The sequence below is a fragment of the Mytilus californianus genome, unplaced genomic scaffold (genome assembly GCF_021869535.1).
Source record: "Mytilus californianus isolate M0D057914Y unplaced genomic scaffold, xbMytCali1.0.p SCAF_12, whole genome shotgun sequence".
NCBI lineage: Eukaryota > Metazoa > Mollusca > Bivalvia > Mytilida > Mytilidae > Mytilus > Mytilus californianus.
The window spans coordinates 46,789,040-46,816,463 of record NW_026262604.1 but is presented as its reverse complement, the minus strand read 5'-3'; the positions used below and the strand labels follow the sequence as shown (position 1 = coordinate 46,816,463).

The 27,424-nt window shown below is 32.6% G+C and overlaps 1 protein-coding gene across 5 annotated transcripts in view; it reads left to right on the top strand.

Annotated features, from left to right (window-relative positions):
* The window catches only part of LOC127721915 (neurogenic locus notch homolog protein 1-like), a 66,481-nt gene that overhangs the window by 11,067 nt on the left and 27,990 nt on the right, over positions 1–27,424 (top strand). For 4 of the 5 annotated variants that reach the window (XM_052228725.1, XM_052228724.1, XM_052228723.1 and 1 more), the window contains exons 2-16: positions 4,552–4,668; positions 5,202–5,310; positions 7,730–7,809; positions 9,793–9,915; positions 10,848–10,994; positions 12,569–12,685; positions 13,578–13,694; positions 14,543–14,653; positions 15,506–15,643; positions 16,889–17,005; positions 18,643–18,759; positions 19,467–19,580; positions 21,239–21,352; positions 23,301–23,417; positions 24,535–24,654. In XM_052228725.1, coding sequence (XP_052084685.1) covers positions 4,552–4,668; positions 5,202–5,310; positions 7,730–7,809; positions 9,793–9,915; positions 10,848–10,994; positions 12,569–12,685; positions 13,578–13,694; positions 14,543–14,653; positions 15,506–15,643; positions 16,889–17,005; positions 18,643–18,759; positions 19,467–19,580; positions 21,239–21,352; positions 23,301–23,417; positions 24,535–24,654 — 1,758 coding nt within the window. The remainder of the gene's footprint in view (positions 1–4,551; positions 4,669–5,201; positions 5,311–7,729; positions 7,810–9,792; positions 9,916–10,847; positions 10,995–12,568; positions 12,686–13,577; positions 13,695–14,542; positions 14,654–15,505; positions 15,644–16,888; positions 17,006–18,642; positions 18,760–19,466; positions 19,581–21,238; positions 21,353–23,300; positions 23,418–24,534; positions 24,655–27,424) is intronic. The other variant, XM_052228722.1, reaches the window with a different exon arrangement.

Below are 27,424 nucleotides of genomic sequence, written 5' to 3'. Positions count from 1 at the left end.
TTTAAGAATACTACTCAAAATAAAAGAATTGTTCATACGAATCCTTAATAGCAGACAGGCAAACCCTGTTTTATAAGTAATCGGTAATATTCCATTTTACCGGTAAATAATTGTCAAAATTTACCATATGTATACATATACAGGTTAGCGCCGCTAACTTTGAAATAATCCGTACATGTACTGTACATGAACGACTGTCTTCCTATTTTTTTTTTACATCAGATGATATATGTGGTTGAAGAGCGATGCTAGATTACAAGGTCGTTAATGACCCTTCCTTCACTTTTATTTGTTTAAAGAATAACTGAATGGTAACAGATATATTTGGTCCAGTTGCACATACGGCTTGTTCGATACGTAAAAACAAAATAATGGGGGTTACGAGCGGTGGTTCTAAATATATTTGAATTTTTTTTTTAGTGTCTGCTGTATCATAAATATCAGAGACATGTTGTATTATGTGTCTCTAGTAATATTTAAATTTGGTTTGTGATAATGTTCGTGTGGTTGTCCATTTAAGATTTAAAATTACTGGACGGGAATAAGTATTATTTAATCGAGATAAAAGTATAATATAATTGGATCACCATTGTTAAGTTTGTTAATCTGTTCTTCTTTTTCGGATAATAAATGTAAGCACATCATATTCTCCTATCTTCAATTGAAGTCTAGTGTCATTTCCTTTTTTTGTTTTTGTTTTTATTGAATTTATTCAGCATATATTTTTAAACAATATCCAATAAAGTTATTCTTTACAAAATCTTCATAACATTTTGTTGAGGCAAACTATAGTTAGAGAACGGAAACGAAAAATTCAGCAATTTTTCCATTTATAAAGGAGCATAACTCGAGAACGGTAAAAGTAACGCCACCCAAATTTGAACTTGATCTTAGTTTTGTGGTAATAAGCATCGTGTGTTAGTTTCATCAAATTTGTTGAGGCAAACTAAAGTCAGAGAACAGAAACGAAAAATTCAGCGATTTTCAATATATAAAGGAACATAACACGAGAACGGTAAAAGTGACGCCACCCAAACTTGATCTGTGTTTTGTGGTAATGAGCCCTGTGTATAAGTTTCATAACATTTTGTTGAAGCAAAATTAAGTTAGATAACGGAAACTAGTTTTGAGATGTAAGTACATACAATGTACGGAGTGACGGACGTCGGACGTACGAATAGACGGACGTACGGACGGACAAGGGTGACACTTAATACCCCCTCCGCCGGGTGTGGCATAAATATACAAAATAAAAATACAATTCATCAATATTAATTACGATCTTAAATAAGAGAACTGCTTGTTAATACTTGTAGATATATTTACTTCATAAAATTTGAAATTTCCAGGATAATAGTAGTTCGTAAGAGTAAAATATCGGCATTACGGTTATTCCCGTATATGCCGGTGTACAACACACGTTATATACTATGATATTATTACGTGATTATTTCTGTGTTGGCCTTGCTATTGGTCCGAGGCTTGCTGTATTGGCCTGAGGCGAAGCGAAGCCTCAGGCCAATACAGCAAGCCTCGGACCAATAACTAAGCCAATACAGAAATAATCAAGTAAAGATATCTTTATTAATTAACTACAGTGACAGTGTTTACCTGGTTTTTTTTGTGTTTTATTTCCTTATACAAGATTTTTACATGTTTTACCTTGAAATTGAACTATCCAAATCTGAGTTTCCTCTTTGACCTGGTGCTGTTTGGAAGTGTCTTCTACATTTTTTGATGATTTGATAACCCTTGTCAGTCACTATAAAGTGTTACAATACATATTTAGACGCAACACATAAATAGTAATTGGAAAGGTACTGCCATTGCACGAGAGATTCAGAAACAAAAGTATTAAATACAAATAGGAATTGAATATGATTGCCAATAAGACAACTATCCATAGACAATGACCAAAGAACAAAGATTTGAACAATAAATTACAGTTCATCTTTCTACAATCCATATGCCTGGTTCGGTTTGAAAAATACATGATACCTACAATGTAGAAGCGAAAGTGAACAGTAAATTGAAATGCACCCATAAAACTGTAACCGTAGTTATGAGCTCGACAAGAAATGAGCTTTGTGATAATCTACAGACTCGTTGCAAAAACCTGAAATAGTTCAACTATCTGCTTACAAAATGTTTTTTAAATAAATGTGACCGTCTTCAGCCTGAAATATTTGCCACATTGAACGTTTCGGCATGTTTATGGTTAGTAAATAAAACAGCACCTTCGAAACGACCGTTTACATTAAGTTTGTCTTTATCATTTCAAGACTTTCGATCTAAAAACTAGAGACGTTCAGAAATCCTGTATTGGCCGGATCAGAACTCGGACAATACGGGAAAAAAATCAATATTGGCCGAGTTATTCTGTATTGACCGAGTTGACACTTTTGTATTGCATAGGCAGTTTTCATCATACCAAGTCCAATAACAGAGTAGATAATTAATAAATTGGATTTACGTTACTTTCTTAATAGAAGCACGATATATTTATATCAACCTTTTTTAAGGAAACACGATATATTTAGGTTAAATTTTTTATGCAGGCATGATATATGCACGTTTAATTTTTATGGAAACACGAGATATTTATGTTGTTTTCTTAATTGAAGCACGATATATTAACGTTATATTTATGGAGACATGATATACGTATGGTATGTTTTTATGGAAGCACCATATATTTACGTTATATTTTTATGGTAGCATCATATAAGAATTATTTACGTTATATTCTAAATGGAAGCACGATATATTAACGTTATACTTTTTTTATGGAGACATGACATAGTTTTATAGAAGTACCATATATTTACGTTATCTTTTATGGTAGCACCATGTAAGAATTATTTACGTTATATTCTTAATGGAAGCACTATATATTTACGTTACATTTTTTATGGAACCCGACATATTTGCGTTTTTTTTGGGTTTTTTTTGAAGCACTGAGAAAAAAAGATGTTATCATATGGCGAGGGTAATGTGCATTGTTATTGCATTGTTATATAACGAGGGTAACGGGCGTACCTTTTAAGACGATTTAACAAATTAATATCGCCGGGTTGGTTACTCGTCCAAATAAACAAGTAATGTCGCTAATGTTGGCAACATTTCAGCGTCCTTCTTTAATGACTTAAATGGTTCACGGTAAGATTCCAATGGAAAATATTAAATTATCATGAATGTACACAAAGGTGTGCCATTAAAATATCATCACAAACGAATAAAGTCACGTAAATTGTTTGATTGAGTTCAGGTGTTATATTGATAATAAAAACTTAAAAGACATCATAGTATAAGTATGTATATAGGGGAAGGTTGGCGTGCCTTCAAACTGATTTAACCCAGCCACATTCTGTATGTGCCTGTCCCAAGTCAGGAGCCTGTAATTAAGTGGTTGTCGTTTGTTGTTGTGTATCATATTTGTTTTTCGTTCATTATTTTGTACATAAATCAGGCCGTTAGTCTTCTCGATTGAATTGTTTTACATTTGTCATTTTGGTACTTTATAGCTGACTATGTGGTATGGGTTTTACTCATTGTTGAAGGCCGAACGGTGACCTAGAGTTGTTAATTTCTGTGTCATTTGGTCTCTTGTGTAGATTTGTCTCATTGGTTATAAAACCACATCTTTTTATTTTGATATAGCATTTCATCTAAATTATTACAGACGCTTGTTTCATGTGTATTATTTGCTCCATGTATGTGCATTACTTTTCAGCCTAGTTATTGTCGACTCGAGGAGCTAGGATTTGTATAAATGACCGCATGAACATGATCTTCTTAAAACATTGCAAAGATCCAGACATTTCTCGAGTAAATAAATTACTAGTTTATAGTATAATATGTAGATCACTTTTAAAGTCTGGTCAGTTCTCATTGTCTTCGGACCACCACTGAGATTTTTCTGGAATTTCACACGGCCAGTTTTTGGCAGGTTAAATGTCAAACAAAAATAACTTCATCTTATACAATAAGGATTTAGATACAACAACGAATAATGTACGATTCAAGCATGATGGTGATTGTTTTAAAACCCTTTTACTGCAAAAAGACAAAAAGAATTAAACATTTTCGTCAGAATGCAATAAACCTACGAGTTTCTATATGGAGCATTCTTCTTTCTTAACACAACAGCAAATAAAGAAAAATTAGGTTTTAAAATGGAAAAAATTAATTTATTTTTAAGATGTTTATGTATACATGTACATGTACATGTACTTGACTGAAAAGAAACCTTTAATAAATGGCATAATAAAAGAGGAAGGACGCAGCAAATTATTGTTCCAGGTTTCCAATTTAACCCTAGTCGCTTTTTATACATACTTTACCACTTTCACTTGCCACCATACTGCGGTCATCTTCAGCATAGCCGTTTCTTTTGCATTTGTGATTAAACTGTTTATTCATTCCTGCTCTTTTAATATCATAAATATAAGAAAAACAGGAAAATGATTGGTTCATCACTAATTTCATGCAAAGATGATCAAACTATTGTTTATAAAACTAATAACTCTAGTTATTGTGTGTTTTTAACAGACCGTAATACAGCTTGTGACACAAACCCTTGCCAAAATGGCGGAACGTGTGAGATATATGGAACAGATGGCTTTGTATGTCAATGTAAAGGGAACTGGCATGGACTAACTTGTGGAGGTAATACTAGTCTAGTCAAATTCTTATTTGTTTTAATTATAATATAAGACTATCTTAGATACATGATTTTTTTATTAGTTTTTAGTGGCTTTGAACTGCCTGTCATTAACTGCGAGTACTCTCAAATCATTACATGGTGTCTTTTTGTTGTGGAATGTATAGATACGCTGCCACGTCAGGTCTGTGTTTTCGTTAGATGTTTTCTGCTTTATATCGAATGTTAAATGGAAGAGCCAAAATAAACATTATTAGGATTGCCTAAAAAATATCACCATACAAAGATGTACAAGAAAAAAAATTCTGTTGCAGCTTAGTTCGTTGTGAGTTAACGATATTACTTTTTGTTAGTTATTTTGATATGTTTATTTGAGAAATTGCAAAAAGAACGACAACTGGTACAATTTAAAAAAAAATGCCATATTGTGTAATTATTCAAACTGTAGCAACATGTGAATGCCGAATAATTTACATTTACGCATGACATTGTTATAATACTTTTTGATACTTTATGTATAGTGTGATTATTTTAACAGAGTTTCAGTGTCCAGTCTTCACTTGTTCTGTGCAACTTCCGTTTACATCATGTGCTATAGCTCCGTGTGAAGTACACACCTGTGCCAATTACAAAAATGCATTTTGTTGGTAAGATACCAGTCTAAAATATTCATTTGATCCTTTATTAAATAGGTGTATAATTTGTGCTATTATTACTGCTACCGTTTTAACCAAGAAAATCAGAAGAAAGAACAACAAGTGAAATATAACAACTTTGTTACATTAATAAGGCATAGTACGCTGCATTTAAAATACAACTTATATATAAGCTTATCTATTTAAGGAATAAACACAAAATGATACCGTAGATTACGTGTTCTCGTGATTTTATTAAATAAGGTTCTTTTGTCGAATAGTACAACTGCAAGTATAAGTTGTCACGTTCTATACACGTTTGGAAACCTTCCAACTACAATTTGAGGGGTCCGTAGTGTTGCCTGTTGCAAGTTAATATTCCCTAGCCAACCTGTCCCTATTTTTCCAATAGCAATCCAAATTTCCATCCTGCCAAGCCGGGAGACGTAATTCTCAAGCGCTAGTCTATACGATTTATTGTCAATTATTTCTCGTTTTAGCATGACATATTTTCAACTTGACGCGAAATACATTTTACAGAGAATACAAGATCTTTCTTCCCAAAAAAATCTACGAAAGAACATCACGAAAACCTTAACTTACATGAAGATCTGACAGCTATAAACGAATATCCTTGTCTGAGTCAGGCACTTAAACATGTAATAAGGTGGAAATAGCCTTTTAAGATCTCACCCCCTTTTCTATCTAGAGTGCTTAACTTAAAATTGTATTTATAAAACCCTAATCCATACTCTCCTGCTACATGCACATCTTTATCTCGGTGGTTCCCTGGTAGCTTACTTGCTATAGGCGACTGATCAAAATCAAGACTGAGTATTTGCTGCATTTTTGCTATGTATGCGGCATTTAGAGGCAAGAGCAAAGACTCGGAGTGAGAATAATGGATGTGGGTAGGGTAATATTTCTTCATGAGAACTTTTCCCTTGTGTTACAAAACGTTTAAAATCCGGCTAATAGGTTCTGTCTAGTACTAAGAAGAGTTCATGTTCTTATCACAATAACATGTTCTCTTTCTCGTGCTGTCGTAGATTCATGGGATGTGTCAGTTGTTATTCTGTGGTTTACATGTTGTAATGTACTATTATGTTATTCATTTATGTTTTTCTCTGTCCTGAGTGTTCTTGCGTTTATTTGAACTGTATTCCTGTCACGTAATGTTGTCATTTTAGCGGTATATTTAACATTGCCATATAAGCGGGAGGTTTGGCTAGCCATTAAACCAGGTTAAACTCACCATTTTTTTTTCTTAAAAAGTCCTGTACCAAGTCAGGAATTTGGCAGTTGTTATCTACAGTCCGTTTCTATGTTTGTTGGCGTTTGCTTCTGTTGCAGTTCAGTGTTTCTGTTGTTCCGTTGTTTTATTCTGATAGATGATATCTTTCCTTCGGTTTTGGTTTGTGACCCGGATTTGTTTTCGCTTAATCGATCTATGACTATTGAACAGTGGTATACAACTGTTGCCTTTCTTTATCTGATATAGTGTAATATTTGCAACTGGACATTTACCACCAAGTGTTTCATCTAACCGTACTCTCCGTGAAGTTAGTCAATGATTGACGTTTCTGAATTTCGTATTTTTGTATCAAGCTGTTCAACTATTCCGTGACGTTTTAGTAGATTGCTTGTTTCTGATTTACGGTTTTTTTTTATTTTAAGTAAATCAATTCTTTCAATCTTTTAAAGCAATAATAATATTATATCAACAAAGAAATAATTATTGGGCTGGCTAAAAACAAAAAGAAATACATTTTCTCTATCTAAAGTGTAATCTTAATGGAATTTTAATCTATTAAATACTTAATCAATTCTCAACAACTGTACCTGAGAGCCCATAGTACAAGTATATACCTAAACATTTCTCAACAATTGTACCTTAGAGCCTATAGTACAAGTATATACTGAACCTTTTTCCATAATTATGATAAAAGAAATTTCAGCGCTAAACGTAACTTCCTGTTAACACAGAATTAATAATTTTATCGGTTTTTGCCGAATTTTGCATCAACAGATTATGCTTACCGAAATGAAATACTGCGTTAACGAGATATATATATATATATATAGATTTAAATCAAACAGAGTTTTGGGGTTATGGTTAAGAATTTTCTTCGTGTAATTTTTGGGGATAAATACTCACAAATTTTCAAAATCTGCCTAGATTACGGTTTCGGCTACGCCTTCACAAGAGTTTAAATGATTTAGATATCTCTTAAAAATTAAGCCAAACAATTCATTGTTAGGATCTAAAAGTACACACATGAAGTTGTAATAGTAAATATTCGCCGGGTGTGAAATAAATTAATGGGAAACTAGTCCTAACTCTTTATGTTATCCTTTTAAGTATTGAGTACGTGTACCTTAGGTGTGGTTATATAGTATACCCTGATATATTACTTATATATATTTCTAGTAACAATTACTGCGGCGGATGCAATGCCTTTTTCTATACCAGCGGTAAAGGAATAAAAATACCTTCGTCACAATGCGGATGTAAGTATAAACTAGTATATGAACACGCAAGCGCTTAGGAGAATGGACCCCCTTCTTTTCTTAATATTTTTGTTTTGTGTTTTAATATTTTAAAACGGGTGTCCATTCCACAAGCCCCTATGTACAAACATTATCGCTTGTTAATTATATGTATGTGAAATATGCGCTATGTAAGCCTCCTATCTGAGGAGCACTACGAAGATGTTTGGTGTAAGTATATGTTTTTTTTTTTTGTCGCTTTATCATATTAATTCAATTTTCTATCTGAACTTTTGCTACTTTGTAATATAAAAACAAGGTGTGTACCGATGCCTCTGTATGTGCGATATCAAAAGAAATATATAGAACATCGCCGATAGGTCTAATAAAAAAACTATGACGTCATGGAAGGCAAGTTTTACGTTTTGCGTTGATATGGTCATGCGTCCCTTAGGCAAAGTTGACCTTAGATGGATTTGGCTACATTTTTATGGTCCTGTTTGATAATATAGCTCTTCAGCTGTTTGCTCTTCTACATGCTTGACTTTCAAATATTCGGCTTTGAGCGTTCCTAATAAAGGTAAATCCAGAAAAGCGCTTCGGTTGCATGAAATTTATAACGTATTGTTTTCATTTTTTCTTAGGTACCTTTAAATTCCAAAATTCCAAAATACTTTGAGTAGACGCCATGATTTTCTGTAATTTGATAGACAATGGTCACTCGAAAGCGTGTTCAGTTCACTTACATACACAGAATACAATCAGGTTTTCCATTTTCCTATGTTCGTTTAGGTGGTACATAACACTACAGGGAGATAACTCTCTAAAAATCAGCTGAACGTTTTAATCACGTTATATTTTTAAGGAAATATTAAGCTTCTCAATGATCAAAATTAGTGTTGGTCAAACTGCTATATATCAATGAATTTATTTCCGATAAAGTGAGTGATTCAAGTTTATTGAAATTTTTATATTTTTGTCAAAGGGTCAAAGTAAATTTTTTGTCAATATTTTATAAAAATCAAAGGAGCCAAATTAATTTTTCGTCAACGTGTTTGGTACCACCTTAATTTCAACTGCAACACTAAAATAATAGCAAATGATTAGTCGAAGACGAAATGCCTAGTAAATCTCTTTTACCAATTCACGTGCATTTGATTAGGCAATTTATATCTTGCGTATCTTTGTGGTGAAGTTTTTCCCCATACCTTCAAAGCAGAAATGACAGTGAGAGAGGTTGTTATTTCGTTACCGTATTGTTATTAAGAAGAATGATGCAACCGTGTATGATAAGAATAGGCTATCATGGAGCTACAAATTTATATTGTACCTCCTTTAGTCATTTCAATTATAATACGCTAGATTACGTGCTTATAGATATAGATATATATTAATTCTTCATTTATCAAAGAGATCAAACTAATTATGGAAACTTGAAAAGGGAGCAACACGACGGGTGCCACACATGGAGAAGAAACTGCGAACCCTTAAGGAGCACTTGAGTTCACCCCCGTTTTTTTTGTGGGTTTCGTGTTGCTCAATCTTTAGTTTTCTATGCTGTGTTTTGTGAACTTTTTCATCGTTTTCCTTTTTTTTGCCATGGCATTGTCAGGTTTTCGGCGATTTATGAGTTTTGAATGTCCCCATTGTATTTTCCGCCTCTTTAAAAATAATGTATGCACCTTTCAGAAATGCTGAAAAAATGCAACAAAACCAATTAAATTTATGGCATTTAAAGTACAAGAAATGTGTTTAACATGAATAATTTTTTGTTTAGCATCATTTATTGTATAGACATCTTAAAACTGCCCAATACTGTCTTTTGACTCTAGAAGTTTTTGGTTGTGTCCAAAGATTGTAGTCTCATTGAAGTATACGTCTTTTCATTCATAATTCTTAAAACGAATTGTTACTGAATTTCTTTTTAATAATATTCGTTATTTGATTTATGCATTTATTTAATAAATATTTAGTTTGATATTTTCCTCTTTTTTATCATTTAAGCAACACAAGTTTCGACAGATCCGTGTAATCCTAATCCATGTAACAACTATGGATTATGTATCAAGAAGGATTATCACTACGAATGCCAATGTCCCGTAGGCTGGACTGGACCAACTTGTTTAGGTATGTAATGTATCGATGATTCAGCGGCCTTTTCTTTTGTTAGAGTTCGGAACCTTTTCAGAAAAAACGTCATGTAGGTCATGTAGGTCAGTTGTGTGATTAACGCTATAAAAATTCCGACAAGCTTTTCTCAAACTTATTTAAGATTCTAAAAAAAAATCTATTTCAACTTTTCAGTATCAGTCAGTTTTAGGCGTGCAGTCACGAGACTGTATGACACCTAGTTCAGACGTTCCTGAAAAGAAAGTCATTAAAGATTTGGGAAATATAAAAGTTTGACATATTGTTTGGACAATCATGTGTTTGACTAAATGACGTTTTTTTTTTTTTTTTGGTGATCTGTGGTTGTTATGTTATTGACGTATCTTAATATTTCATTTATTGAAATTCATATTTATGATGTATAGTGTAATTCATGTGTTTTACATTCACCTATCGAATATTAATAAAGTACAGTATATAACACACATTGAATATCTTATCCGCACTTTTGATTGACTGACAGTAATAGCAAGGCATTCCAAACTTATATTTATTTTTCAATAAAATGCAACATTCATGACTTCACGTGCTTCCTATGAAAACGTTACAGTTATGCAAAGGAAAAAACCAAAAAGCTTAATATAACTCGTTAGTTCATGGTTGTAGAATATTTAATTAAACAATGTCATACTGTTAAATGCAGTGGCGGATCCGGAATTGGGAAGGCCCCCCCCCCCCCCCCCCCCCCTTTGATCGGCAAAAGAATTTAACTCTCATGTTTTTCATGGTATTAATAAATTTTTAGTATAAAATTGTCCAAATATTTTTTATATATCATTTATATTGGTTATCGGAAATTCGCCCCCTTTCAAAAATCCTGGATCCAACCTGGAATACTTCACCATATAATAATGTATGTGTGCATTGTATATTATGTATTCTCTTTCCAGGATTACAACCAGAAGAAAAGAATTACTGTTTGCCTAACCCATGTAAAAACGGGGGCGTGTGTTACCAACAGTTTAAAAAAGACAAATTTGCCGAGGACGGATATAGTTGCGTTTGTATGGGTGGTTACAAAGGCATTAACTGCGACCGTATGTACATTTGAATAATAACTATGTTTAAACCCGCTGCATTTGTTTGCACCTGTCCTAAGTCAGGAACCTGTTGTTCGGTGGTTGTCGTTTGTTTATGTGGTTCATAAGTGTTTCTCGTTTCTCGTTTTTATATAGATTAGATCGTTGGTTTTCCTGTTTGAATGGTTTTACACTAGTCATTTTTGGGGCCCTTTATAACTTGCTGTTCGGTGTGAACCAAGGCTCCGTGTAGAGGGCCGTTCTTTGACCTATAATGGTTTACTTTTACAAATTGTGACTTGGATGGAGAGTTGTCTCATTGGCACTCATACCACATCTTCTTATATCTATGTGTTATTTAGTGCCATGCATCCATGTGTATAGATAAAAAAAAAAGATGATGCGAAAAACAAGAAAGAAACAGCAAATGTTTTTTTTTTTTTTTTTTTTTTTTTTTTTTGGTAAATATAGTAACTGTTAGAAAACATAGACGTACTTTTACTTTTTTTTAATCTTTTTTTCAAATTTAACATTTCCGATTGCGCAAACAACAGTTGTAATACATAGGATGTATAGGGTTTTACCCCCCCCCCTTTTTTTTTTATCGAAAAACATATTTGTCTGCCACAAAAGTTTACAAAATATCATTTTGGGCGATAACCTCCCCCTTTTTTTTATCGAACCTTGGATCTGCCACTGATATATATAATTTAAATTAACACATGGGGTATTGGGTTATTATAGATGGAAGTTGATCACCTTAATTTTTGTTTAAATACGAGTGATTCTAATATCCTTGTTTATATCATTTCCTGTTTTTCTTTTTATAAATATCATATACTTTACTTGTCCTGGTGATTACCTTAAACTCTGCTGGAATCTACTTTTGGATAAATGAGTTTTTGCTACAATAAAATATAGAATTATGGTTACACGTACGTACACAAACTTGAAAAAAACACGGATCCATGGATGTGTTCAACTGAATAAAGCATAATAGGCAATACAATAAAAAATATATATATTGAAAATGGGGGGTGCTAAACTATAAAGAAAAAAAATGCATTGGGCAAAACAAAAATAAGTAATAAAGAAAAATTCCCAAAACATAAAGAATACAAAATAGTGATCCTCGTCCATGTTAGATATCGTAATGACAAACACAGGTCATCATTGTACGATTATAGTCTGTTTATGTACACTGAAGACATTTAAGATTCATTATAGTTATTATCGTATATACACGGTGGTTCTCTGCTATTCAATGTGGAAATTGTTCATCGGTTCTAGTTAATGGGAAGTGTGCTGTTTCGATGACCCGCCTACGAGAGTAAAAATGTAATACTCTGTCATTTCTGATTAAAGTTGTTTTTTAAGTAAATTCGCATTTTTTTGTTTGCTTGTCCCTTTGGTAGTTTTTCTTGTTGATTAGTTGTTTTTGGACATGCTCCGTTGTTTTCCAAGGTTAATATGATACTGTTGTTGCTCTATCTACGTCATTGATTCAAGTGTACTATGTTAAAATGTTGTTAATTTTATGTTTTCTACATTTGTTTGTCCTTCTGTTATCTTAAATTACCTATATTTTTTAGAATCCAGTAACCCATGTGATCCTAATCCGTGTAACAATGGCGGAGTATGTACAAAAACAGGTGATGGCACCTTTACATGTACCTGTACGACAGGATACTGCGGTAAAACATGCAGTGGTAGGTTGATGAAATTAGTCAGTGTATTTGTTTGACATATTCAATAAAATAATTCGTACATGTTAATACTAAATAACTGATTAATTTCATCAAATCGCATTGGCAATGAAATCGATAAAACATATATATAAATGGCAAGGTTAAATGCGTTTTAACATCGAGAGACAGATATTACATGACTTTTTGTTAATTCACGTTTACAGCATTATGATGAAAAAATTGTCACGAACCTTGCATCAAACTTGACCGACACCGGTTGAACTATTATATTTATTGCAAGCACAAAAAGTTAAAAACCGAAGAAAAAGATGATACCTGTCCGGACACAGTATGCTCATTTCTACACAATCAGTCGTTCCTTTTTCTCCTCAATTACGTATGCCTAAAACAATCTGAGTATGACAGATCATGGCCACACAGCCATAATCTACTTGACGCATGTAAATCTTTAAAGATATTCGGAAGTTCATCATATCGGATTAATCGACTAACAAACGCCAAAACCATATACTTTGTAATACTTGAAAGAATGACAGAAATTACCAAAAGTGTTCGACAGATCAAAAGACTGCACCAAATACCTGCACCCGATTCATCTGGTAAAAAACCCTAAATACCCCCGACCAAAAAAAAAAATAAATAAATAAACACAACAAGAAAACAACTGCCGTACAAACACAATTCAAAACCACACATGGTCAGGAAAGCCTGATTTGGTACAGGCACAAAAGTGTGGCGGAATGAACAAGTTTAAAGTCAACGGATACAGGTACTTAAACATGTATGTAGATAAATAGATGTATTTCTTCATTTCAGATATTGTGAACCTTTGTGACCCTAACCCGTGTGGTCAATTGATACTGGTACTGAAACATGTTTTTGTTCATTTCAGATATTTCGAACCCCTGTGAACCAAACCCATGTAAAAACGGATTTTGTGTAGGGTCAACAGACGCCGGGTCTTACACATGTATTTGTCCAAAAGGGTATTATGGTCAACTATGTGAATGTAAGTAAGAATAAAAGATAACAAATCAATAATTCTTATGGTGTATATCTTAAGTTTTCGTTCATTGATGACTGGCATAGCAACCAAACATTTATACGTGTAATAATTGTTTCATGACGCCAAGGCCATTAAATCCTACACTGGCGAAGTACATGTAGTTAAGTAGATGTTGATATGTTTTTCATCTGGACATAATCTTAATTAGCGTATGTTATAGAAAGTAATGAATGTGTGTAAGGAGTAAATCGTCGAGTTAGCTCGTTTTTTTTTCTAATATTTAATCGATACTCCTGCAAATTAACATCTTCTACTATAATTATATTTAAAATCAGCTTGCTAATCTGATTTCATTGTCACGGTTTTGAAAGAAAAAATAAAACAAAACGATAATTTATAAAAAACAAATATCTTTTGGTTGTCATAGACATACTTTTAATTCCTTAGTATATAATTGAAATTCATTTAAAAATTTTCCTTTTGTGAAAATAATAATCCGCGTTATAAACGGAATCAATGCCGAAGTGTTACATGTATTTAAAAAAAATGTCACATGCCAACTGTTATTTGTGAAAATCATCTATAATCAAAGGTATATTTCTTCATTGTGTAAATGTCCTTTTCTTTTAAGATGTTTTACCGGGAATCCATGCAACTCATATACATGTAACCCATGCAAAGATGGTGGTACATTTTTGTACATGTCACACCGGTGGCAAAGATCGGTCCTATAAATGCCAAATTGTTTTTATAAAAAATATCACATGTCAACTGTTATATGAGTAAATTATCTCTGATTACAAATATATTTCTACGTTGTGTCAAATGGCCTTTTCTATGACATTTTGCAGGGAATCCATGTAACCCATATAACCCATGTAAAAATGGTGGTACTTGTCACACAGATGGCACAAATTGGTCCTGCAAATGCCCTAAGAGATATTATGGATCTCTATGCTCAGGTATTGCTCATAGGATTAGTTGTTATATTAAGTATTATATTAAAAAAAAAGATGTAGTATGATTGCCAATGAGACAACTATCCACAGAGTTCAAATGAAGTGGATAAAAAAAAAACAATCAGAGGCCACCGTACAGTCTTCAACAATGAAACAAACCCATACCGTGTAGTCCGCTATTACTGCTCCCACCTTGAAATACGAGAAACAATTTAAACAAGAAAAACCAACGGACTGATTTATAAAAAAAAAACAATTTTCGAAAACGAATTATGACTGACATGAACCAACGACAACCACTGAAATACAGGCTCCTGATACTAGCAATCAAAAACATACATGTATCAAAAAACTTATAAAGGCAAACTAAAAATGGTATTAACAACACATGTTATATAAGCGAAAGCAAAATTGCAAACATACAATAAAAAAAGACAAGACTAAATACGTAAGACATATCAGTCGGTTAGTATTATCGAATAGATGGTTACATTTCATAGCACTTTCTGATAACTGAAATTCGAACTACTGACTTTTTGGTTGATAGATAGCAACTAGACTAAAAAAATGCTAACAATGTTTAATTGGAGTTATAAGTTTCCAATTAATCCAAAGCTAAGGAATTTATTTTGGGATGCACATGCATACAAATACATAGATTAATACAAAAATAGAATTAACAAAATGGCTTGTAAATTGGTCAAAAGATGAGTGAGACATTAAAAACCCCAATATTCAAGTTCGGAGCACATTTGAATAAATTCTGACACTTCATTAACATACTAATGGATAATAAATCTTTGTGTTATCTATCGCTAATGATTGAAGTAAACCCTATTCAATTTCCGTTTTTAGAGGAAGAGAAGTGTCCAACAATACCAATTGGCACTGCCGGTTCATGTGACGAAATATGTAGTAGCGACGACACGTGTGCTCCAGGACAACTGTGCTGCTCTAACGGATGTGGACACGAATGCACGGGAGGAGCTTTAGGTTTGTAAATATAAAATAGGTGTTTTGCATTTCTGTTTGGCAATTATGCTAGACTAAATTTTCCTCAAAATATATCAACATCACTTGTTTCAATAATAAAATTGTATCTGCTTATATATGGGATATTCAAGGACATTTTCTTTTCATGTGAGTATTTGGAAATGAGTAATGCGACAAATGTTAGATTTGATCTATTAGTTTCTTCAAACAAGTTTGCATATTTTCTTTCTTTGAAACGTGTCCTTGAAAGTGATAAGCTGAACTTGCACGGGTTGCATAGGTATTACGTTTGTAATTAAATTGAGTTTTGAACTTGTTGTTAACACCGGGTTGATTTCTGTGATTGCTTGTTAAGCATGGCGTGTGTATCATGCAAAACGTTAGAAGAAACACGGGACGTGCAATTGTTTTAGATGGAATACGTAAACCACTCCGCATTCAGTTAAAAAAACAGAACCTGTTCTGAAAAAAAACAGCTACAAGAACAAACAGAAAACAACGACACACACAAATACTAAAAGATGAGCAACATGAACCACAAATACACATATAGATGAAATGTCTACAAAGGTCTATCTGCATCTCTGTAATTGTGTGCACATCAGTTGGGTGTAAGCCATGGCAAGCAAAATTTGCGACGATAAATCGCAATCTACTATCAGCTTTTAACAAGGAAAAGCGGATTTTTTTTCCAAATTAATAAGAAATATGAAATATACTAGATAAAATTAAGGAGATGTGGTATTTTTGCTGAGACAACTATCCACCAGAAACTAACGGACGAGATAGAATAATATTAACACTCACTCAGTAATTATAAGATGCCAGCCTGGGTTAAATTAAATAAAATGTTTATAGACAAAATATCATTAAAGATACCAGGCTTATAATATTTTGCGTCACACGCGCATTACGTTTCATTAGACTCATCAGTTACGCTCGAATCAAAATAGTTGGAAGTTGGAAGGCCAAACCAAATACGACGTTGCAGAACATTAAAAAACGAACATTCCAGAACAATGTATATCTTGAAGGCGTTAAATGCCATTATTTTTTTATCGTAAAAAAATATGATCATACTTATTTTTTGAGAACTAAACTAAATTATATTTGCATAAATGGTTAAGACTATAGATATTTTATAAGAAATGAATGTTATCTTCTTCTGTATTTTGACAAGCATTACAAACTTACACGTTATTTTAATATTATATATTGTATTTTGTTTGTTCTGCTTCCATATAGCATCACCAGGTTCCTGTGACTACAACCAATGTGCTAACGGTGGCACGTGTATTTATTCTAGTGGTACCTACTTGTGTAAATGTCCACAAGGCTACTCTGGAATCCTCTGTGATATACGTATGTATATTAATTTTTGGTTCGCAGTTCAATTGATCTTTCAATTGTACTTGGCTTGCCTGAATATACATACTAATGTAAAGCGAAACCAAAGATGTATGGTCAATTTCCTTTTAATTTGTTTAACATTATGGGCTTTTTAAATATAGCCTTTCGTTCGTTACTTAAGGATGTTCGCTCCTCTTGTTTTTGAATTTTTGCCAGATTTTCGGAATCCTCTGGTTTTATCCATGTAGTGCTATTAAAAATTTTGCCCGCTAAAACCTACTTTTCTTTTCATAATTTGATTACATATAGTTTAAAATGCCAACTTTGAAAATCTTATAAAATCCTTGTTATTTTTTCATAGTTTTTGAAAGAAAAAAGGTGCTAATGTTAAATGTATGAAAAATCTAGAGAGAATAATTTCCCGCCAAATTTTCAATAGCTTATATCTCGAAAACAAGCACACGAAGCTTTAATTTTTTTCTGCTTTTTCAATTCCTTTATTTATATACTATCAATTTATAACAGTCTTTTAAAAGGCTTGTTAGGGCCCCGCCGAATGGCGGACGCCCTATAGTGATCAGTCTGTCCGTCCGTCCGTCCGTCCGTCCGTCCGTCCGTCTGTCCGTCCGTCCGTCCGTCCGTCCGTCCGGCTGTCCTTCCGTCCGTCCGATCGTCCGCCCGTCCGTAACAAATTGTGTCCGCTCTATATCTAGAGAATCGTTATGATTTTAAAGTTTATACTTGACATGTATATTAACCAACACCAGAGGGTCTGTCATAATGTATGTACAACTTCCTAGGTCAAAGGTCAAGGTCAAAAACTTTGGTTTTAGATGACAACCCCATGTCCTATGGTAAAGATCGTGTCCGCTCTATATCTTGAGAACCGTTATGATTTCAAAGTTTATACTTGACATGTATATAATCCAACACCAGAGGGTGTGTCATAATTTATGTACAACTTCCTAGGTCAAAGGTCAAGGTCAAAAACTTTAGTTTCAGATGACAACCCCATGTCCAATGATAAAAATACAAATATTTTACCACACATTATTCACAGCGGGGCCCACAGAGATGACTCCCATCTCAATGATATCTAGTTATTTTGAAAGAGAGTAGCGAACATCCTTACATTAACAGAGGCACAGTTTGATGATTAAACTTTTAGGTTCTAAACATACTATGGCTTGATTCCAAACACACGAAAATGTATGTACTAATTTGCGGAACTGGGACGATTTAGAGCTTGATATAGTGTATAGACACTTGTCTTTTGTCAAAGACTGTATGTTGCCCTCAAGACGTATTTTAAATAAATTTGTTGTTGAGTGGCTGTATTACTTAGATATGTCACACATCGTTATTCATTCAGATTAAATGGCCAGAAATTGCCTACTGTGGTTTGGTTCATTTTCTTGCATAACAATTTTCGTGGATTGAGGGAAAATTGTATTTTCGTTCATATTTGATTTTGTGGTTTTGCCAGAGTCTTCATAATGTGACAATAGAACATTTGTATTTCGTTAATTTTTTAAATGGTTTAGATGTACCCCCAAAATATAAGGATTTCATAAATAATTAGTAATTATGCACACAAACACGCACCATATTTAAATTTGAAAAACAAAATTCGTTTGTTTTATTTTTAGACAACAACCCATGTGATCCAAATCCATGTAAACATGGAGGTCATTGCTATATATCCGGGCAAGGAACTAGTTATTTTTGTGAATGTGCAACTGATTACTATGGCAACAATTGTGAAAGTAAGCATTTGATTTTTTAATAATTGTTTTGATTTTGTATTGTAAAGGACATACACAAAAGATTGACACTTCAAATGGTTTATGTATTAAACAATAATCGCACCATATTCATCAATTAAAATGAACGATTTGCGTTTGGTTCATGTAAAGATCGAGTTTCAGAAACCAGTAGAGAACAGAGAAATATGCGTACGCTTAAAAAGATGAAATGTTTTACGAAAATAAATCGATTATTCACGTTTGCAATTTTAATCAAATCTGAATCAAAAACATTTAATTTGTAAAACCCAGTTCATGTGTTATTTTGAAACATTAAAAAAAAATCAATTGATTTCCCAAACTGGAACAGTAATGTTTGCTTTTAAATTTTTCGTTTAGAGTTTCAGTGTGGTATTTGAAGACACCTTTTTTCATTGTATTGTAGCAATTAGTCTTATAAAGCATTTAGAATTACTATTTGACAATTCACATTAATATCAAATTACAAACATGCGTCTCATTAGCAATCATACCACGTCTGCTTATTTTTATATTTACGTAGATTTAGAATGTGCTTTTAAGGGAAAGTAACGAGGTGACGGACTTGAAACGGAAATCATCTGAAGACAACAGGTTATTCAAAAACGAAAATATGAAACTTTTTAGTTATAAAGAATAAGGAATGAAACAGATTGATAGATTATATGCATGTTGCATTGCACTTTTAGGTTATAATGATCCATGTAGTTCAAATCCATGCAACAACGGTGGCAGCTGTCAGCGTGATGGTATCTATTACAAATGTACATGTAAAACAGGTTATACTGGTCCTAGATGCTCTGGTAAGTTTGAAAGCTCTTATATTTGAACACCAGCCAACTCACCCAAGAAAGGATAATCTTCCTTCATGTATCATAGAATCATCAGCCGGCAGTTTTTTAAGTCTAGGCTAAAACACACCAACTATTGAAATAAAATTGTAAGCGCCATTTTGTTTTCCTTCTGATGCCATATTGTGACCTTCAGATGCAATCTCATAGATTTTTGTTGCTGTATATCTGCAAATGTGACTGATATGTTGAAAACATTGCTGGCCACTTTTTCTTTAGCTGTTATTTTTAACATAACATAATTTCTAAGTATTGAATTAAGCAGTATTTTTTGAGATATTTTGGTGAGTAACTTGACGTCAATTGTATGTTGTTCAGAGCAGTACAAAATTATAAATTTAAACCAAGCGATCTGTCTAACCGTACCCTTTTTATGACGTTTTCCCCAACGACAGCAAAATCTCTCAGAAAACAAAAAATTGTTTTGAAATATCGTATCAATTTCTTATTCCTGTGTTTTTATGTTATAAAATCAACGATATTTAGCTGGTCGTTTTCATCGATTTAAGGATGTTCGCCCCCTCTGTATCAAAATAACAGACTTTTTAAAAAAACTGTTATCTATTGATGGTATAAAGATAAGGGAACTTAAAAAGCATAAAAAATGAAAGTTCGTGTCCTTGTTTCTGAGATATAGTTAATTAAATATTTCTTCGGAAAGGATTTTTTTCTCTAGATTTTTCATACATTTAACATTGGTACCTTTTTCTTTCAATAACTATGAAAAGATAACAATTTTTTTTTCCATTTTCATAAATGGCTTTTAAAATTATATGTAATTGAATTATGAAAAAGCAGGCAAAACTTGTATTAGCACTACGTGGATAAAACTAGAGGATTCCGAATATCTGACAAAAAAGTCAACAAGAGTAGCGAACATCTTTAAGGTCAATCAGTGTGTCTTATTTCATCTTAGAAAAAAAGGGTTTACCATATATAATCTATACAAAATTTGACAATTTTGCAAAATCTTGAAAAAAAGCTCATGGGCACATATTTTATTATATTTCTGAAAGAAGCATGGTTGAAACTACATTTGGCAAAGTATTACACAGTTATATCGTTTTCTTTTATTTATAAACCATCACATTAACTTCATACCATAACAAACAAAAATGTTATCCATACAGCATACTGACGTGTACCTTTTTAACATATAAAACATAGAGACCACAAGTATATTTAAAACTCGAACACTGTATACTGTTCTACAAGACTTTTCAATTACGAACCATTCTTATTTGTGTATTTTCTTTTAGAATAATCATGTACTTAAAGAGTTTACTAGGAAATGTTGCCCCGTAAATGCCATACAATTCATATGATATATGAAACCGTCAAAAATCCGAGTACTTTGAAACATCAATCGCCTTGTTTAGCATCAACACCAGTACGACTAATTCTAACCTGATTAACTTGTAAATACAGGTTAAAAGGTCGATCATTGTTTTCTGTCTATTATCTTGATACTAAGTATTTGTTTAAGTTTTGGGGCCTTTTGTCCTCGCACAGAAATACTAATAACTAATTTTTCGGTAGCATGTATAATCATTCTTAAAGTCTTTGTATTTCACATATATATTTTCTCTTTTTTGTATTTTCTTAAATAGGAGAGATAAATTCATGCTCCATTCAACCATGCAAAAATGATGGTACCTGCCATACACATGGAGCAGATTTTTACTGTACATGTAAAGAAGGCTATAATGGAAAAACCTGTAACGGTAAAAATTGTATTGGATTAAGATTTTAAATATGTAAAATTACAGAAGTACATCGAAATTTACCTAAATATAGATAAATTCGGAGATGTTTTTGGGCTTTCTTAATTTCTTAATGGCGTTTTTGTGGGGGGAAATCAGCGTATTGTAGTGTTCATTATTATGTGATATGTAGGAGACATAAACTGATTAATAGAGATTTACAATAACTGTCCGACTCCGAGTCCGAGTACAAGTACGACTACAAATCATACAGGTAAGCTATAGGGGTGATCTCAAAAAATGATTTGTACACTAATTAGTTTTACCATGTTAAATCTTTGCGTTGCAATGTGATACATTTTGTAGGACAAAACCATTCATCAAATTGATTTTTTTTACTGAAGAGTTGAAGAAAGAACTTTTTCATTCACACTTTCTAACAGATTTTTTTTCAGAATTCTAATACTTTCACAACAATCTTGTGCTCGTGTTATCTGATCACTTATATTGGTGTATGTTCTATATACTATTGAGAAAAAAAACAACATTTTCAAATTACAAAATCACAATCATCAAACAATTGATAATGATTCTACTAGTAATTCTGAAACCTCCTCCAGACACCCCCTTCCCCCTTTTGCACTTTGCATCAAAAAGTTATGGGAAACAGTTCGAATTGTTGGACAGGAAGAAACGTATTTGCAATATTTTCAAGGAGTAGGTATGTTTTTTTTGAGACAACGGGAGAGACACCTGAAACTATGTTAGATATTTTGAGGGATGTAGGAGCACAGTTCACCCAAAGGTGCGGCCGACCTCATAACTCTTCAACGCTGAACAGAGTCATGATTTTTGTTCTTTGGCTCCGCTCTTATCCGTCGTACCATTTTCTCTCTAATATTTGATGTCAGCGTATCAACGGTGATGAACAAAACAACGGTTTCTCTGGTAATTTTTAAAGAAAAGTACGTCCCTTTAATTCTCTGGCCAACATTAGAAGAGTGGGGAAGTCTGGAGGGTGCCTGACATAAATTATCATCCGCACTAGGTGCAATCGACGGAAAATCAACAGAAATATATCGTCCTCAAACAGATCCACACAAACACTATTTTTTCTGGCCACGTACACTTTCACTGTATTCACACACAGGTTGTTATAAACAATCAGAACGATGCCCAACAGTTTAGATTAATGCGTCAAATCGGGACAGACGAAAACGTTCCTTTCCCATTGAATAAGTATATACTTGGTGATAAAATATATCTAAACCGCTATCCTGTTGTGACGCCTTACACCAGACAGCAGATAACCAGATAGCCGAGACATTTTAAGAGAAAGTGTAGAAAGTTAAACAGACATATAACAGAATACCGAGTTTCCGTTGAACATGTTATTGGGGATTTGAAATGATAGAAAGTAATGGGAACTCTTTGGAGGTATCCTCGTCACATACTAAAAGCCATTATTGAAGTTTGTTGGAGTTTTGTAAATCTCCGAAACCAACTTTTCAATTAGTATCATAATGATTAAAGCACAATGTTTACAATATTTTTATTGTTTGAGATCGCCCCCGTCATTTAAACTGTCTTACTATGACTCGCAGTCGGACTCATGTCGGAGTCAGACACTTATTGTAAATCTCTAATACTCACATCGAGACTATAAGATATATGTATTGTCAAAAAGACATAACATGAATTGAACCATGTGAATGATTATTTCTATTTTACATGCTCATTGGCATAAATGAGAATACAGTTATCTGGCATATACAAAATTACATAATATATAATGACAGGCTTCGCATAATCTAACAAAAGGTCCGTGTTTGTGTTTACAACCTTTTAACAGAATACATTAAAAATTCAACTTTATAAATCAATTATTTCTAAAGCTAGTAATTTAATTGGTCTAATATACATAATAATAGTAATCTTCTTTGAAAAAATTGCATTCGTTTATCATCAGATGTAGTCGATTCTTGTTATCCAAATCCATGTAGAAATAGCGGTACATGTACCCGAAAGCCATTCAACGAGTTTTCATGTAGTTGCAGAACTGGATATACAGGATTAATATGTCAGGGTAAGGATGCTGTGCACATACGTGTTATGTATTATCAAATATAGAGAATAGTTTTCATGTTTGAAAAGTAAGAAAACTGCTACTGTTGCAAAACAAAACACTATGTTAAGCTGTATGAATCATTGACAGCAACATAATTTATAGCAGTAGTTTCACAATTTGTGTGTGTGATGGGAGGAGGAGGTGCACCACAAATAAATTTAAATACTAATCAATTGTCGGTCAACAGGGATGTTTTGTAGTACATTTTTCTAATGTTGAACCATGAAATCATTTATTATTCGGTTGGCTGCATAAGGCCCCCTTTTTATAATTCCCTTTGACCAGGCATATAACTTACGATTATGTAACAAGCAAACAGAATCTATTTGAAACTATTGTCTTCTAAATTAAACATCATTTTTCTACTATGTGTTTTTTTTTTAATTTTTACCTTATACGAATACGAATACGAAAGTTTTATTTTGATTCGGTTCACAAATAACAATACAAACATAAGCTCTTAAGAGCTTTTTGCCGAATATAAGGTAACACAAACACAAACACAAACACAACATTTAAACACACAACATGCAAACAGGAAACACACAACATGCATTAAAAATTAAGTGCTTGATATATTCATATCTATCAACTGTTTATCAATTCAGTATAGCTTAAGGATGTTCGCTACTCTGTTTATAAATTGATAGTATATAAATAAAGGAACTAAATAAGAAGAAAAAAATGAAGGGTCAGTGTGCTTGTTTTCGATATATAAGCCATTTAAAATTTGGCGGGAAATAATTCTCACTAGATTTTTCATACATTTAACATTGGCACCTTTTTTCTTTCAATAACTATGAAAAAATAACAAGGATTTTATAAGATTTTCAAATATGACTTGAAACTATATGTAATAAAATTATGAAAAGAAGAGTAGGGGTTAGCGAGCAAAATGTTTGAATGGCACTACATGGATAAAACCAGAGGATTCCGAATATCTGGCAAAAATTCATAAACAAGAGGAGCGAACTTCCTTAATGAATTTTGATTAAATAGCTACTGATGGAATGCACTTGTGTAAAGTGTTTTGTATCCATATTGTCAGTATCAATATCTGTTACATTTTATTTAGATACTGAAGTCCTGGATCCTTGCAAGGACAATCCATGTCAAAATGAAGGATATTGTGTAGTAGATGGTCATAGTTATTGGTGTAGATGTAAAACTGGTTATACTGGATCTTTATGTGAAGGTAATGATATTGATACATACAAACAGTAAAAAGGTGAAATATTTCACGAAATCATTTATCATGTTTATATGATTTATAACAGTATAACAAGCAACTTATCAAATTTAATATTTATCACTTCATAATTTGGCTGCCCAATTACACATTATTAAAACTTCCAGTAAAAATCGACCATAGGTCATCAACGACATATATTTTTTTTCAGACTATTTAATACGCATGATAAGTTTACCTTGTTTTTTTTAATTGCTAAATATTCAAATAATTGTCAGCAATAGAATGGTATGAGCCGTTTTGAAAAGGGCGATAATGTAACTGCTACACTAGAATAAGGAATTTAGGACGTTGAAAGTAGGTGTTAGGGGAAGGGGTATTAATAAATTGATAGTCTGAAATTACTGTATAAAAAATCCCTTATATGATACAAGTACAAAATACAAAAACTTGAGGCTAATTCCCTATGAATAGTAAAGCTGAACATGTTAAAGAAAGCCCCCGTTTCCTATTAGTGAAAAACAAGGACTTATTGTCATCCACGTATGCCTTAGTACCAATGAAGCGCACACTAACTGAAGGTCGTTTCCTATCTTTACCATGTACAAGACTAGTATTACAAATAACTACATATACATGATATATATATATATATATACGATTTTTTGTTCTTAATAGAAACCTGTGTATCATCTGAAAACATAACTAATTATGTGTCTTAAAAGTTTCCACACATCTCCTGGTAATTTCAAACCTTCTATGTCAATATTTGCCGTAATTTTAAACTCCACGGGTTCAGCGTGTATGAAAAACAAAACTGGCGCTATTGGACATAATTGCCTGGCTGATAGAGTACTCGTAAAGTATCTTGATACAAATCTACTGATTTCAGTACACGTAGTAGTCTTACGCAATAGCATTTTGGTCCACGCTGGAAATTTCCCCCTTGAAAATTTTCTAGAACAAAATAATCCACTTTCATTCAACCCAATTAAAAGATTTGTGTTGATCCAAAAATGATATAGTTTGTTTTCGTCCTCTTTATAAATATATTCTATTATGTTCTGTTTTATTCTGTCAGCCTTACTTGCATTTATGGCTATTTGAATTCCTTCTGATCTTACAAAATAATTTTTGGTAATAAAGTTTTCAGCTTTCCAGATAAAATATTTGCAATAAGTTTATGATAATACAATTAATTGTAGTAAGCCAAAAATTAAAACCGTCTTATGTTGAGAATTTACTTAATAAAGTATCTTTACTGATTTCTTGATTAGGATTTTTATTTTTCTGTTCTATTAAAACTTTTGATTTCTAAGCATCCTCGCAATTATCATGATTCAAATGGAATAGGCTATGTCAGGTTCATATTCCTGTAATAAGTGTTGAAGATGTCGTTGTCACCAGACATTTGTCAACGGTTTTAACCATTTTAAGGCTAATGATCTCTTGACTATTTAACGGTTTTAAAATGAAAGCAGTATTGTCACATACGCATTTATATAATTAGTCTTATGAACGTATATTTCTTACTTATTCGGCTATTATTACCGGAGGTCATTGATGACATAAGCAGACCTTTGAGTATGTGCTGTAAGATTACAGGATATCGTATCAATATTTACTCAAACTGCAGGCACTGCTAGAATGTTACTACATACATAACTATATGTTGCATTAAAATTCTGCCTTTATCACGATTTTTTCAAATGAAAAAAAAAATACAATTACAATAATTATAAGTTACATCAAAGTTCTGCCTTTAGGACAATTTTTATTACATGACTTAACATTACATTAAGAACATAAAACCCCTGACAAGGTTCATCACATGGACGATAAACCGGAGCATTAAGTCTGTTCAACTCGAAGGCAGAGATGCTCTCAATTACATTTAAAAATTACTTTAATAATTTTCTGGAATTGATACGTTTCAATTTCGTAGTTGATTTGGATTTTAAAAAGTTTTGACAGCCACTGATGAATCTTATGAAGACATACAACTGCATCTTTGATGAGTTTTTGTGTGACAAACTAAAGAATGTGACGGGTTTAAACTCATGTTGAGATGTTAAACCTCCTTCCTTTTATCTTGTTTGCTTCAATGATACACACTACATTTTGGACACAGCACAATTGTTTTCGGTTACAGTATGACTACCAATCTTTCAAATAATAACTGACTTACCTGAATAATAATGTAGATAATGCTAGTATACAATCTATTTCAAAATTGATCTAAACAACCGTTATCCGGAAACACATGGAAATTGAAAATAGGTTATAAACCATTCCAATCTCGGGTGAGCTATGAAATTCCGATAATAACGCCAGATGATATAAATACTTTATTACAATGGCATTATTTATCTATTGATGTTGTTTTATTATTTTTGTAAACGACTAACAATATGCAGTTTATCTACCTGAAGAATCCCTGAACTTCTGGTTCTAACTAAACGGGGACCTTCATTGAGAGAGCTGTGTCAGTGGAGTAATTGTTAACAGCGTGTGCAATATTGTTGTTGAATAAAAAAAATATTTTGGGTCTGTAGGAGTAGAAAGTTTGTGTTTTGTTTTAATTTTTTACGTTGGTTTTATTAACTCGAATCATTCAATCGTTTCCATAAAAATATGAACTGCGAAAATATTGTAAAATATAAGCAAGTTGACGAACTTATCTTTCTCTTTTCACTTCATGTTTGAAAGGAATAACACAACAAATGCATAGCCCCTTGCTTTCTATGTTAAAATCTGCAACTTCAACCATTCATAG